The following is a 13,056-nucleotide window of genomic DNA, read 5'->3' on the forward strand; positions in this document are numbered from 1 at the left end:
AACCCCTCCTCTCGCCCTCGTTCTCTACATTCCCAGCAGCTCCAAAGACCCGAGCAGACTGGAAGACCATTACTGCCACAGAGAACACATGTGCCCGAAGGACAGCAGCCGTGCACCTGTGAGATGTCTCTCCTCAGTATTTCACTCTTCCTCTCTCTCCTGGCAGTGCAACCACCCAACCCTTACAAAAGCTTTGACACAATGACCTGAGAAACTTTTCAGACAGGCCCCAGTCCTTAATTCGTAGGTTTATGTGTGTGCATATTTACTTGTCCACTTGAGAGAAGGAAAAAAGGGGAACGGAAGGGTAAGATGGGTAATAAAAAAGACAGATCTGCCTGCTGATTAATCTGGATTGTTTTACTGTAACAACTTGATGAGCAAACCCACTCATGTCCTCCTTAACTCAATTAGGGATGCTCCCACAACCCTCCATTCCAGGGGGAATGGCAGTGTAGCTACTACTTTCCTCTTGCTATAAGCCCCTGTGTGGCGCCATTGTCAGGGCAAGAAAGGAAGGGAAAACACAGAGAGAGGGCAGACTGTCTTGAAGATGGGAAAGGTGGGTGGGAGGTGAGAGGTGTATTGTGTTTGACATGCATGAAGTAGAGACAAGTGTTGGAGCTAGACTGGCCAGGTCACTGCAAGCCTGATCCCATACCCTGAAAGAAAAAGAGATGTCCTGACTGCAAGAGACTGGGGGAAACGTGGAGAGAAGTTGGATGTCGACAAGGGAGAGATGAAAGTGGATTAGCCGCCGTGGCGATTTGCATTCTGTGGTGGAACGAAAGCCCCTGTGATGCCCCAAATAGCTGGATGCATGAATAAGTAAACAAACAAAAACAAAAATAAACCCTCCATCTGGATGGATGCTGCCAGGCCCCAAGTGAGAAACAGTAGGGAGGGGAGGTTGGAAGATGGGAAGGGGGAAGAGAGATGCTTGCAACGTAGCAGTCACCACACTCTGCTTCCTCTGCTATCATTTACTTCTACCGCCTGCGGGCCCCCCTGGTTACCATATTGCTATCACCATCTATCCACTGCTGTTGGCTAGTTTGCCCAGTGACACCACCAAGACACAAGGGAGAGCTCCAACCCAGCACTGACAGATGTTAAGTTGACACACTTTCTCAGAACCACATGGGGTCAACAAGTCAGGGTGCCAGCAGGGCCACAGGAGCCAGTCCTCACAGAAGAGTAGACCACTACTGCCCTTTTTTCATAGGCTAAGTAAAGCTAAATTTAGCTGCAATATGGTAGATTTTTCACTGTGACCTCACAGCATTGCCTTTGATGGTGACTGCCCTCAACCAAGCTGTCACTGTAAAGTGATCATAATGTGTGGTCTTACAGGTGACTACATAGAAAATATAATTTTTAAAAGGTTCACTATATTTAACTGTAGTTTCAGTCATGTGTTTGCCTTCTTAACTTATCAACAGAGTATAGTGTCAGTGTTTTCTGAAGCAGTTGTGAAATCTGTTGTCTAGCTACTGTAAAAAAGCCCTCACATGTATATTTTTATGCAATTATGGAATCTTTTAAATCATTATGTTGACAATTGCTTTTCTTTGGAGAAAAATAAGACATTCCCTGTGAAATTGGGTGTAGTCTATGTGGTGCTTTAAGCCCATTCATTCTAGTTTCCTCGGGTTAGATCCTTGGAAGTGAGTTATGTTTTGGCATCCATTACTATCACCCACAGGGTCTTTTTATTACTACCACTAAAAGTCACCAAAGTCAGGAATTTACAAACCCTACACATAGCTTTAGTGCAATTTTAACACTTTTTGCTACCACTACAATGTTTTTAGATTTTTGACAAGTTGGCTAGTTAGTTGAAAAGTTGCAGGTGACAGGCACTTTTATTGTTCTTTGGTTGAACCTCAAATTCGTGACACATCGAGTAAATAACCAACATCTTTTACAGAACTACAGAACTACTTATGCCATGCCAACAGTATCTTGACTGTACAGACATTCAGCATTTGTGACTGTTCCTATCAGAGTCACTTACATGAATCAGGTTATTGAGATTAAAGGGATGTCAAAGTTGCTTTGACATGTGGAATTATATTGGGAAGCTATAAACACTATGGATGTCATCCATCCAGGATAGAGTAGACTCCCCATTTTAAACAAGCAGCACATTTGGATAGCGGATGCTGAGTTCTGGAATCTACATCAAGATAACATCTGAACCAAACCCCACATGGGCTGTTTGCATCAGTGAAAGGCGGTGCTGTCTGGGAAAGCTAAATGGATTTGACAATGGAATTTGATGGTCTTTGTAGTGAGGGTAATTAGGTTTGATTGACTGTAAAGTGACTGGTGAGGTCCAGATCTAGGAGAGGAAATGATCAGACACTTGAACCACCCACAAATTAATGAGATTCAACTGTGCCTGAGCTGATTTCACCAAGGAGAAGAAGAAAATTTACAAAAGCAAGCGGAGAGAGGAAAGTACATGGTGGGATGAGTAAAGTGTGTTTGTGAGATAGAAACAGAGACACAAAGACGCAGAGGGACAGAGAGAAAACCAGAAAGACATATCTGATTCATGTCTCCCTTCCTTCATTATGACCTTAACTAAATTCATTTAAAGGTAACAGATAAGTGATTAAAAACTTTAAGGTGAAATCTAATCAGTGTTTTCTGTCTTCCCACCGATACAAAAGAGCGGCCATGGAATAAAAAAAATAACAATACATATTTAACTTGACAATTTAATGCATAAGGCAGACAGGGAGAGCCTATTCCCTGGTGCTGCATTTAATTGCTAATGAACGATGGTATTTATCACAGAATATTAAAAGACTTCCTATGAAGCTGGGCTCGTTTTCCTTATCCTGTCATTTATTTATGGAAATGCATAGGAAATGTTAAAATCTAGGAGGATGAGTATTTTATTGTATCACCTTCACTTACAAAATGTGATTTCTCACTCAATCAGATGTTTTTAATCCTGTTATTTGTTTATGATAATCTTTTTCCACACACTTCTTTTCACTCTGTCTGCTTGTGTAGGCCTGAGCTGAGACGTATTCAACCATATTGTGTGGGCCATCACCTTGCCATCGCCTTGAGGCAGATTCTGATTCTGACTGGAGATATAGCACAATTTAATATGCTGTTATTTATTAGAATGGGTGTATGGCAGCAGATAATCCTGGCGCCCTTGTTCTCACTTTTCAAGGTAATGATGGAATTCACCAATCCATACAGGAGTTTCAGAGCATGTCTTTTACTTCCTGCACTCTGGGTCGACACAGCTCCAGTGCAAGGACAAAGAAGTTTGGCATTACACTGTTGTGACATCCGTATACAGATGATTTTAAAGATGCCTCATTTTAATAACTCTTTAGAAACTACAAACATGTAACAAGACATGGGAGTGATCGGTGGCATGACAAAGAGATTGCACTTCAGGGAATGAACAGGCAACAAATTCATAGGCATTGTACCATATATTATCATTGCACTCAGGAAAGGTCTGTCCTTGTTCGTTATATTCTATATCAAACATGAAGGTCAGCTTTAGCTCCCTAATACTGGCTTCATTTCCCAAGCTAAGCTGAAGAATAGTGAGAATCTCTCCCAGAAACATTTCTTTTATCTACTTGGGTTTCTGACCTTCACGTCTCTACAAGCTATCTCCCCTGGTAATATTGTTTGCCATGTCTGCTGTGCTGTGGAGACACTATGCAAACTTAGAGAGCCAACCTGTCCACCCCACCGCCGCCTGTCAGTGCTTGTCTATGATCACCTAGCTGGCATGGCTGCGACGCAGGTATGCACTGGCCTACCGGCAGCTGTCAGTGTCACACAAAGCCATCAATCCACATCTCCACTACTGTCATTCTTGACAAGGCTCCGCCAGCCACAGCCAGTCAGCCAGCTGCACAGACATACATCAATTTTGTTTAGCATGCCCACTAATATGAGCTTGAATTTGGAAAATGTGCTTCGGTAAACAAAAGAATAAAACACCTTTACAACCTTGTTGTTAAGCAAAAATGCATGAATAGGAGAAAACAAGGAAAGGAGGAAACAAACTCTGATTAAGACAAGTTAGTTTTATAGAACCAGCCTCTAAGAAAAGCTGAACATCTGTGGATGTGGGATGTGTGTCTTAAATGTTTATTATTTTATAAATATTACATTTGGTTTGTCTTAAATCCACATTTAAAATTCAGTAATAACATGTAGACTAAAGCGGATACATATGGAAAATACCAACAGTGTAAAAAAAAAACCAAAACATACAGTACAAATACTGTACTCTGAAATGCACTCAAAGCCTGCAAAAACTTATTTTGCTTGTATTTAGTAAATTAAATGCTTTTTTGAGAGGAGCCCAGTTTTATTTATGTAAACATATACTAGTTCATCCTCAAAGTGTGAAAGGTTGACAAGGAGGATGCATAAATAGAAGCTGCAGGCCCATCATTGTCAACATGCCAACTGTTCTCTGCAGAGAATCATAGAGACAAGGAGACCTCATTCTAGCAGGCCTGGATGAACGGGAAAAATGTCTAGACAACTATCACCAGCAGGAAAAAAAGCCTTTGGAGAGGAAAGGAGGACACACTATAATATAGAAAAGTACTGAGAATAGAAGAAAAGGACATTATGGAAACACATTAAAGGACAACCTACAATTAAAAAAAACAAAAAAACTCCAAACTGTATATGTTGCAGACAGGTTTTTCAATGGTTGCATATTTAGTTAAAGATCTGTGGTTGTGTCCCTTTAAGAAGTTCAATATAATCAGATTTATGAGTTTTATTTAAACATATAGATATCCTATCCTATTGAAACATATAGAAGTTGTATACACAGCAGCTATTGTGTGAACAAAGATAACTATATTTAAGATGACTATAAAGCGTGTTCCAAAAGTTGAATTAACATTGTTTTTCACTCTATTCCCACCAAGTGAGCAAACCAAAGTATAGGTCTGCATTCTGTTGTTGTCTGCAAGCTGTTGCAAGAATGGATTGAAGTGGCTGATAGGGGCTCTAATTTATACAGTAAAAAAAATGATGACTTTGCAGGTAAAATTTAATCATAAAAACAGCATCTGTGGAGTCACTGCGTCATGTGTTTTGGGGTTTTTAATAGAACATTTTATTTTCATCATTATATTTTTATTCTATTTTAAGATCTAAGATTAGATAAGAAAATGCTTTCTTCTGATACTATGTTAGTCCAGCTTGACTACATTTAATATGTGTAGTCAAGTAATATACCAGACAGTTGATACAGCCATAAAAACCTACATGCTACCACAAATGCCTCTAAATTTGATAATCCTCAGGTTGACAATAAAAAATGTACATATGGTGGAGGGGACTGTTTCACAAACTACTACACCTATACACATATTGAAAAACTACTGCATGAAGTAGGTCTGAAAAAGTTGACAGAAAACATGTAAAACACAAAGTACTTCAGTATTTCAGTATTGTGCTACCTGGGAGAAATGCCTGGACTAAATAAAATGTTCAAATAACTTTTTATGGTTGTTTGTCTATTCCTATGTGCCTTATGCCAAGCTGCATTGTGCTCAAAGCGGCATGTGCGCTTTCTGGCTCTGTTCAAAGCTTAGTGGATTTGACTGGGGTACAAAGTCAATATGTGGGTGCAGACACTTGCCCCAGACAAGGGCACTGACCCTGGTGATGCCAGCCAAGTATGTGACCGGAGGGGCCTGCAACTCCTCACAAATGCCTTAGAAAAAGAAAGTCCAGATGCTCTACCACACTCAGGCTCTTGACACAACCGGCACGCCACTTGTGACATTATTTCATATGTCGCAATAAAAAATATCCTGCTGTGATGAACCATCTTCCCCTGTTTCAGACAGATGCATTAGTTTGGGTTTATTCTGCAGTGTTCAACAGTTATTTCCAGTGAAGTAAAGTGATTTAGTAAATGTTGAACATCTGGTCAGTTCAAGAGAATATGGAAATCCACTTAGAGAAAATTAAAACAAATGGGGTGATGGGTAATGATTTCATAAGCTATTTCCTACATTAGGATTTCTAATACTTCACAGGGAAAACACGTTTAGCTCTGCACTTGTCTCATCTATCAATCATGCTTGTTGAAGAAGTGTGGATGTCATTGAACTTGCAGAAAGCATATTCTCAAGTTTCATCAACTAGGAAATGAGAAGAATGTTTTTTTTTTTTTAATCAGTTTCCTAAAAGCATTTGTCTGGTTCCCTTCCCCCACCCTGGTGCCATCCTGGCAAAAGCTAAATGAATTAAACTCTCATTAAAAATGCATTTCATTGTTAATCATTTGCAAGCGAAGAGGATTAGGTCGCAATTTGTGAAATGACATAAAATCTATCCCTTCTCAAAAATAGCCTCTTGAAATTGCATTAAACACAGTAGTATGATCTGTCAAAAGTCTTTTAAGCAATACGGAAAATTAGTAAATAAGTAAATCCATAAAATAGATAAGATATTGACCTGTACATAATTCTCCTAACACAATGGCCATATGTTTACCCCATCTGTTCATGCTAATGGATTAGTAAACATAAAATTGCACTATATTCAGGTCAAAAATTTTTCCTTTGTATCTATCAACTTCAAACCTACCTACCTATCTTTCTATCTATCTGACACTAAGGTTAGGATTAAAATAACAGATATATCAAACGAAAGGTCTATTTCAGCATTTCAATTAGCCTTTCAACCTTTCAAATGCAAAATTAATGCGGAAAATGTTTGGACATGGTTAATTAATTGTAAGAGGAACTAAACAAGCCTCTTTGTGCCCTACATTACCTTACTTTCATCGACCTTCACAGACAAACATGGTTGATGTCAGTGTGAAATAGTGATGTAAAAAGTCTCCTCAAATAACTAACTCCTCAAAATATATGAAACACATATATAATTTTCGAACAGAATGGGAGAGAAGAGCCAAGACTCTCAAGCCGAGGCTGTCAAGTCAAGTCAAGTCAAGTGAAGTCAAGTCAAGTCAAATTTATTCATAACTAGTACAGTGCCTGTTCAAAACGTGCCTGTTTGGAAGAGGCCAATTGCTTGGCCTCCGGCCGCTGCTTCAACACATAGAAAAATTACAGTTGATGTGAGGTGTGAATGAGTATATAGACCAACAACATGAAAGAAACTAACAGTCTATTATACACATTTTATGAATAATAAGTGCTCTAATAGTAAATAAATGTTCTTTTCTGATTTCAAGTAGACTAAAATAAGGGCTGCATTTAAAAATAAAATGATGTGCATCCTAAAATAAAGTGGATTGATCATATTGGACTCTTAGATCGTTCCTATTTTCTGATTCTTCAGTTTGGATTTGAATGATATGTTTGCTCCAAAGACTTGTGCTTTGTCTGTAGTAGTTCTTCACAATTGCCACGGTCTTGGGGCATATGAGACAAACTGGTTTTGAACTGCCCATGGAAGTATTTCCTTTGTTTTACACCTGTAACTACAGTCATTGTATTTTGGGCTCTAAGCACTTCCTAAACGCAGGTGACCTACGCTCAACAATGTACCTGAATGCCTCTTGTGTGGTCATTCACTGCTGCTGCTTATCTGCTAAACGTGCTGCTAACACTACGCTTTCTGTCTAGACACGGGGTAAGAGTGTCCATTCTTGATAAAAAGCTCTGTTTTTGCTGTCTACTTTTCTCTTTTTGGAGCACTTTTCTCTGACTTGCGTCATGCCTCATCCCTGGTCTCTCCCTGACATGCTCGAGCCAGTCTGCAGAGCCCTGAAGCTCCGCCCTGCCCCTGCACAGAGCGTAGTGGCTTCCTGCTTTATTAAAAGTTTATTAATATTAATTATATCATGTGTCCAAATTGCACCAAATTCAACACTGCACTCCATTGGGTCCCCAGCCATACACCCGCCAAGTGTGCACTTGACCTTAGATAAGAGCCTCAGCTGGAAAAAGCTAGATAGCTAGAATTTTTACATTGGGTTTTACATATGAGGGTATCACAGGCACAGCTGGGTCCAAATATCAGAACCATCCAAGCTTTTATGTCCTTGAGACAGTCCAACAATGGTTTTAAAGAGTTTGCATCTCTCTGTTTCAAAGGCAGGTAAATTTGAGTGTCATCTGCATAACAGTAGAACAAGATGCCATATTTTCTAAGAATGGACCCTAAGGGGACCATGTACAGGAAAATACGATTGGCTCGAGAATAGAACCCTGAGGGACTCCACAAGGGAGAGGTGCTGAGGAGGATACAGAGTCACCAAGGCTGAAAGAAAAACTCCTTTCAGACAAGCAAGACCTGAACCCATGGCCAGCTATATATATTTATGTTCAAATAAAAAACAATTGGTGTTATAATCAGGAGTTGAAAATGTCTATCCAGGCAGTGGATACCCTCCCTACTGTCTCTCTTCATCTGCATGACGTGAAACTGCTTGAAATTGACAGCTATCAGTAAGACAGCTTTCTGTGTGGGAAAGACGTCTCTCCCCAATCTGTGCATCGCCCAGGCCAAACCTTCTTAAGTACTCAGATTATTTAAAATGTTGTACATCTATAGCCTTTATAGCAGACCCTGGATGTATTTTTTTTGTTCAGTTTTTTGTTTTATTTGTTATTGTATTACCCTTGCTATATTTTAATAATAAATACATACATTAATTCAAACCCTTCGTCCGAAATTATCTTCAAGCATCATGATGTGATGCATAATGTGATGTGAGTCATAAGGTCTAATCAACATCCCTGATCACTCCTCCCACAGAAAACAGTGAGAGACAGACTAGTAAGAGAAGAAGAATGCCAAAAAGATTATGGCAGAAAATGCTAGATTTATTTAAACCAGAAGAAACCAGAGAAAAATATGACCAAGAGGACAGAGAGGAGGGGAACAGAGACGAGCAGGACAGACAGAAGAACATAGAGGAGGAGAACACAGAGGAGGGGAACAGAAAGGAGGAGAACAGAGAAACAAGAGTCACTATATACTTTTGATCGTGTGAAATTTAAGAATGAAGTCACACAGAGTCAGGAATTTACAGATACAGAGAATACTTGTTTGCTCCAAAATAAGTGGGTGGCAACAGCGCAGCATAGGTATCCCCATCAGACATTTGCTCGTCCAGAAATGCAGTAAATAACCTCCATTAAAAGAAAAAATTCTGGACCTCACTAATTTCTAAACCCTGGCTACGGCCCTGCCTGGACCACTCAAGAGCTGTACCTTTAATGCCAACACAATGCTCCAGACGAGAGATGAGGATACTACTGTATAGTCTTCTGTGTCGAATGCAGCTGTGAGATCTAAAAGCTTAAGAATGGCAGAATCCCTGGAGTCAGTAGCTAATAAAAGATTGTTAAAAACTTTCAAAAGTGCAGATTCAGTGCTGTGAAGGCCTTTAAAACCAGACTGGAACACCTCAAGAGTGCCTTGTACCGTATTCTTAAAAAAGCTTGCAATTGTATGAGTACAGTTGTATCTTAATTTTTTGAAAGATACAGGAGTTTGGAAATTGGTCTAAAATTGGAGAGGACTGAGGTATCCTGATTGGATTTTTTCATCAAAGGTTGCACCACTACATGCTTAAAATTTGCTGGTACAACACCTGAAGCGAGACTGCTGTTCATAATTATTTGGATGTTTGGTCCAATAGTTCCACAAATCTCTTTAAAAAGGCGAATGGGGGACGATGTCTGTTGGACAAGCTGAATATTTTATATGATCAATAATTTCCTTTAGAAGAGAAAGAGACACAGGCTCAAACAGGTTAAAAACAGCAGAGCAAGTGACAGTGATGGATAGGTCATAACAAGGTGGTGAGATGTGTGCTTTCATGATCGCAATCTTGTCAACAAAGAAGTGGAGGAATTTTCACAGGTTTCTGAGGAATATCAGAGAGAAATTTTGTCTTTTTAGCTTTGACAAGTTTCTGTTAGCAATTTTCTGATATATGCACCAACTGTCCTTTAAAATGTCAAAAGACACCTGCAATTTTTCTTTTTTCCACTTACGTTCAGCTCTCCTGAATTCTCGTCTGACAGCACGAGTAGTGTCATTCAACCACGGTTCAGATTTAGGTTAAGAACGCATGATTTTAAATGGATCGACAGTATCCAGGATGTTTCGGCAGGTGGAATAATATAGTGAGATTAACTCCTCAGTATTAAAACAAAGGGGGGACCCTGAGGGAGTCTCAACAACATTTTTAAAAGTAGCACAGAACTGTACAGCAGGGGAAGGGTTAAACATACGAAAACAATGAGCTGGAGCACATGGTTTAGCGATATGACAGAGGAGAAAGAGGTATCAAATAAAACAGGCATGTGATCAGAGAAAACTATATTGCATACGTCAATGTTAAAAACAGGTAGACCACATGATAAAACAAGATCTAGTGTGTGCCCATGCTCTTGTGTAGGACCTGCCACAGACTGTACAAGATTGAAAGTCAATACGATTTAGTAAGTTTTTAACCAATGGCTTAGTAGGACAGCAGACATGAATATTAAACTCTCTGACGATTAGAACCCTGTCATATTTTGGCTTAATTACAGTCAAGAGTTGAGAAAAGTCATTGATGAAGTCCTTGTTATATTTAGGTGGTCAGTATATCACAGCGCACAGTACCGAGTGAGATCGATCCAATTCGAACATTCTCACCAACAGACCGCTGCATTTACCGTGGAGACTATGACGCCTCCTCTGGGGCGGTGGAATCAGAGCGTGGCAGAGGCGAGCAGGTATTCACGATAGAAACCTGTCCACCCAGGTTGTACTTCACCAGTATTTTGGTAGCAAATCAGATATCAAAGAGTAGTTGATGATCATAAACCAGTACAGAGTCAGCATTTTTTGTGACAAATGACAGAAACAACAAACACAAACAGAGCTGACAGCAGCAGATGGCTGGCCACACACACTGGCGCCATCTGTCAGCTGGAGAGGAGTGAAGGCAGAGAAAAGAAAGATGCGCAACAAGAAAACACTGAATATCCTGCTATTTTTGTTCTAACCAAACAGCTTAAAGGATGACTCCACTTGCGTTCCTTTCCGGGTTTTTCGAACGTACTCAGCTGTTAGCAAAAAGCAGTGATATGAGTTAGAACCAGAGCGCTGATCCAGAGCAGTTTACTGGCGGGAGGAGAGCTCAGAGTGTATTAAACTTTGAGCGGCAGCAACATGAGTGGTCATTGGCTAGGCAGGCTAGGGGGTTCATATCAGTTTATATGTAGCAGAAACCTACCCATCATGCAAAAACCTACATCAGGTCATGTGGGGAAAAAAAGCTTTTAGAAGAGCTTGGGAAAATAGCATTTTGACGCCAAAACATATGTACTTCGACCAAAATTGAGTTTTTGGACTTGGATACATATGGAGCACTAATGTGGCTACAGCAGGATATAAAAACCTCAGAAACTCAGAAAATAATGTACCCACCCTTTAAAGAGAGAGAACACAAGAGCAGAACACCTAATTGCTGCAACCTCCGAACCTGCTTCTGGCTGAAAGTCAGCTTTCCATTCACCAAATCCATTTAAAAAGCTTCACTTTTCATTAACCTGTCTCTCATTACATTCCACATAGAGACAAGTTAGTACACAAAAAGAAACTATTCAAGGTTTGATGAAAATGTGTAGTCAGTGCAGGTAAGAACCTTGACAAGGGAAAAAAAGCAGCCAGAGTTTAGCACATCTTGAATTTAAGTGTGCATTTTGCAACTGCCAAGGTCATTGTGATCGGGACACTCCAACAAGCTAGGTGTTGGTGTGGAGGACAATCCCCACTATCTCCAAGGCTGCAGGCAACGTTGCCCATGTCATCCTCATGTTTTATTCATAAGAGTCATATTATGGCATTCAGAGACTGAGATCAAAATCTGCTCTGGCAGAAATATTTAATATCATACCTACTTCTCTAGCCTTCTCCATCTGGTTAGCCAGAATGAGAGAGAGGGGTAGACAGCCTCCTTCAGCTCAGACATGTTGGATTATTAAAAGTGGGGCTTTCAAAGAGGTCACTGCTCAGGGAAAAAAAGAGAAAATAAAACTGTAACATGCATCAATTATCTTGGAGAGTTTGTGGCATACTGAAGACTGTCTTGTCACATTTCCCAATGTGGCTGAGCTACAGAGAGGTCTTTGGCTGGTGCTGACATTTAGAAGCTGGTGAATTGTGGAAATCCCAGTCTGTTTGTCAAAAAAATGGACAAAAGACCACACTGACTGCTTGCAAAGCCCCTTCAGGCTTGAAATTCCTTCTCAATGTCATTGGCATAACTAGACACAGGCACCCAGCTCTGTCGCTCTAATTTTTCATGTCTGAACAACTGTAACTTACACTGATCAATACACGGTTTACTGGCATCACTGGAGGACAACAGAGTAATTCCAGTGATTCACAACAATAAATATTGCACACTGTCCACAAACAATCTCAGACTGGTGGAACCATAATTTTCTGTTGTACTGCTTGCACACGACCAGTGAAAAACTTATAACAACAGCATGATATTGTTGGAAGAGTAATCTACAGAGCCACTTTCAGCCTGTTTCATACAGCCAGTCGACCATGGAAATAAACAAGCTAAAAGTAGCATAATCTGTCTGCTGTTTTTCGAAGCGTTGCATCGGCTATGGGAGTAAGTATAAAACTCTCTCACAGCTGAAAAGATGACTCCCCCCACTCCTGCACATTATCCTCCTCCTTCTGAGTTCAAATCTGTGTGAAGCACAACTCCATGAAACCCCCTTTCCATCCTCCTGTTCTCCTCCTAAATCCCCACCTGCCTCCCCGTCTCTGTCTCTGTGGTGGCGCCGGGAGAAGTGGCATACCTTTGTTCATGTCAATCAGCTGCTTCTTCTTCTGCTGGCGCTCCTGCTTCTCACGCTCAGCTTTCTCCTTCGCCAGCTTGGCTCTCTTGATCTTCTCCTCCATCTCCCTCTTCTTGTGGTTCTCCTTCACTGCTTCCTGATGAGGCACGCACACATATACACATACACACACACAGACACACACACAAACACACACACACAGATAAAATCAGAATCTGGCTCCTGCCACCAC

At 40.4% G+C, this 13,056-nt stretch overlaps 1 protein-coding gene across 1 annotated transcript in view; it reads right to left on the reverse strand.

The window, feature by feature from the left end:
• diaph2 (diaphanous-related formin 2) overlaps window positions 1-13,056 on the reverse strand; it is a 382,189-nt gene that overhangs the window by 51,886 nt on the left and 317,247 nt on the right. The window contains exon 27 of the mRNA XM_042418197.1: window positions 12,825-12,960. Within this exon, the coding sequence (XP_042274131.1) occupies window positions 12,825-12,960 (136 nt within the window). The remainder of the gene's footprint in view (window positions 1-12,824; window positions 12,961-13,056) is intronic.

The sequence above is a fragment of the Thunnus maccoyii genome, chromosome 8, assembly GCF_910596095.1.
Source record: "Thunnus maccoyii chromosome 8, fThuMac1.1, whole genome shotgun sequence".
Lineage (NCBI taxonomy): Eukaryota > Metazoa > Chordata > Actinopteri > Scombriformes > Scombridae > Thunnus > Thunnus maccoyii.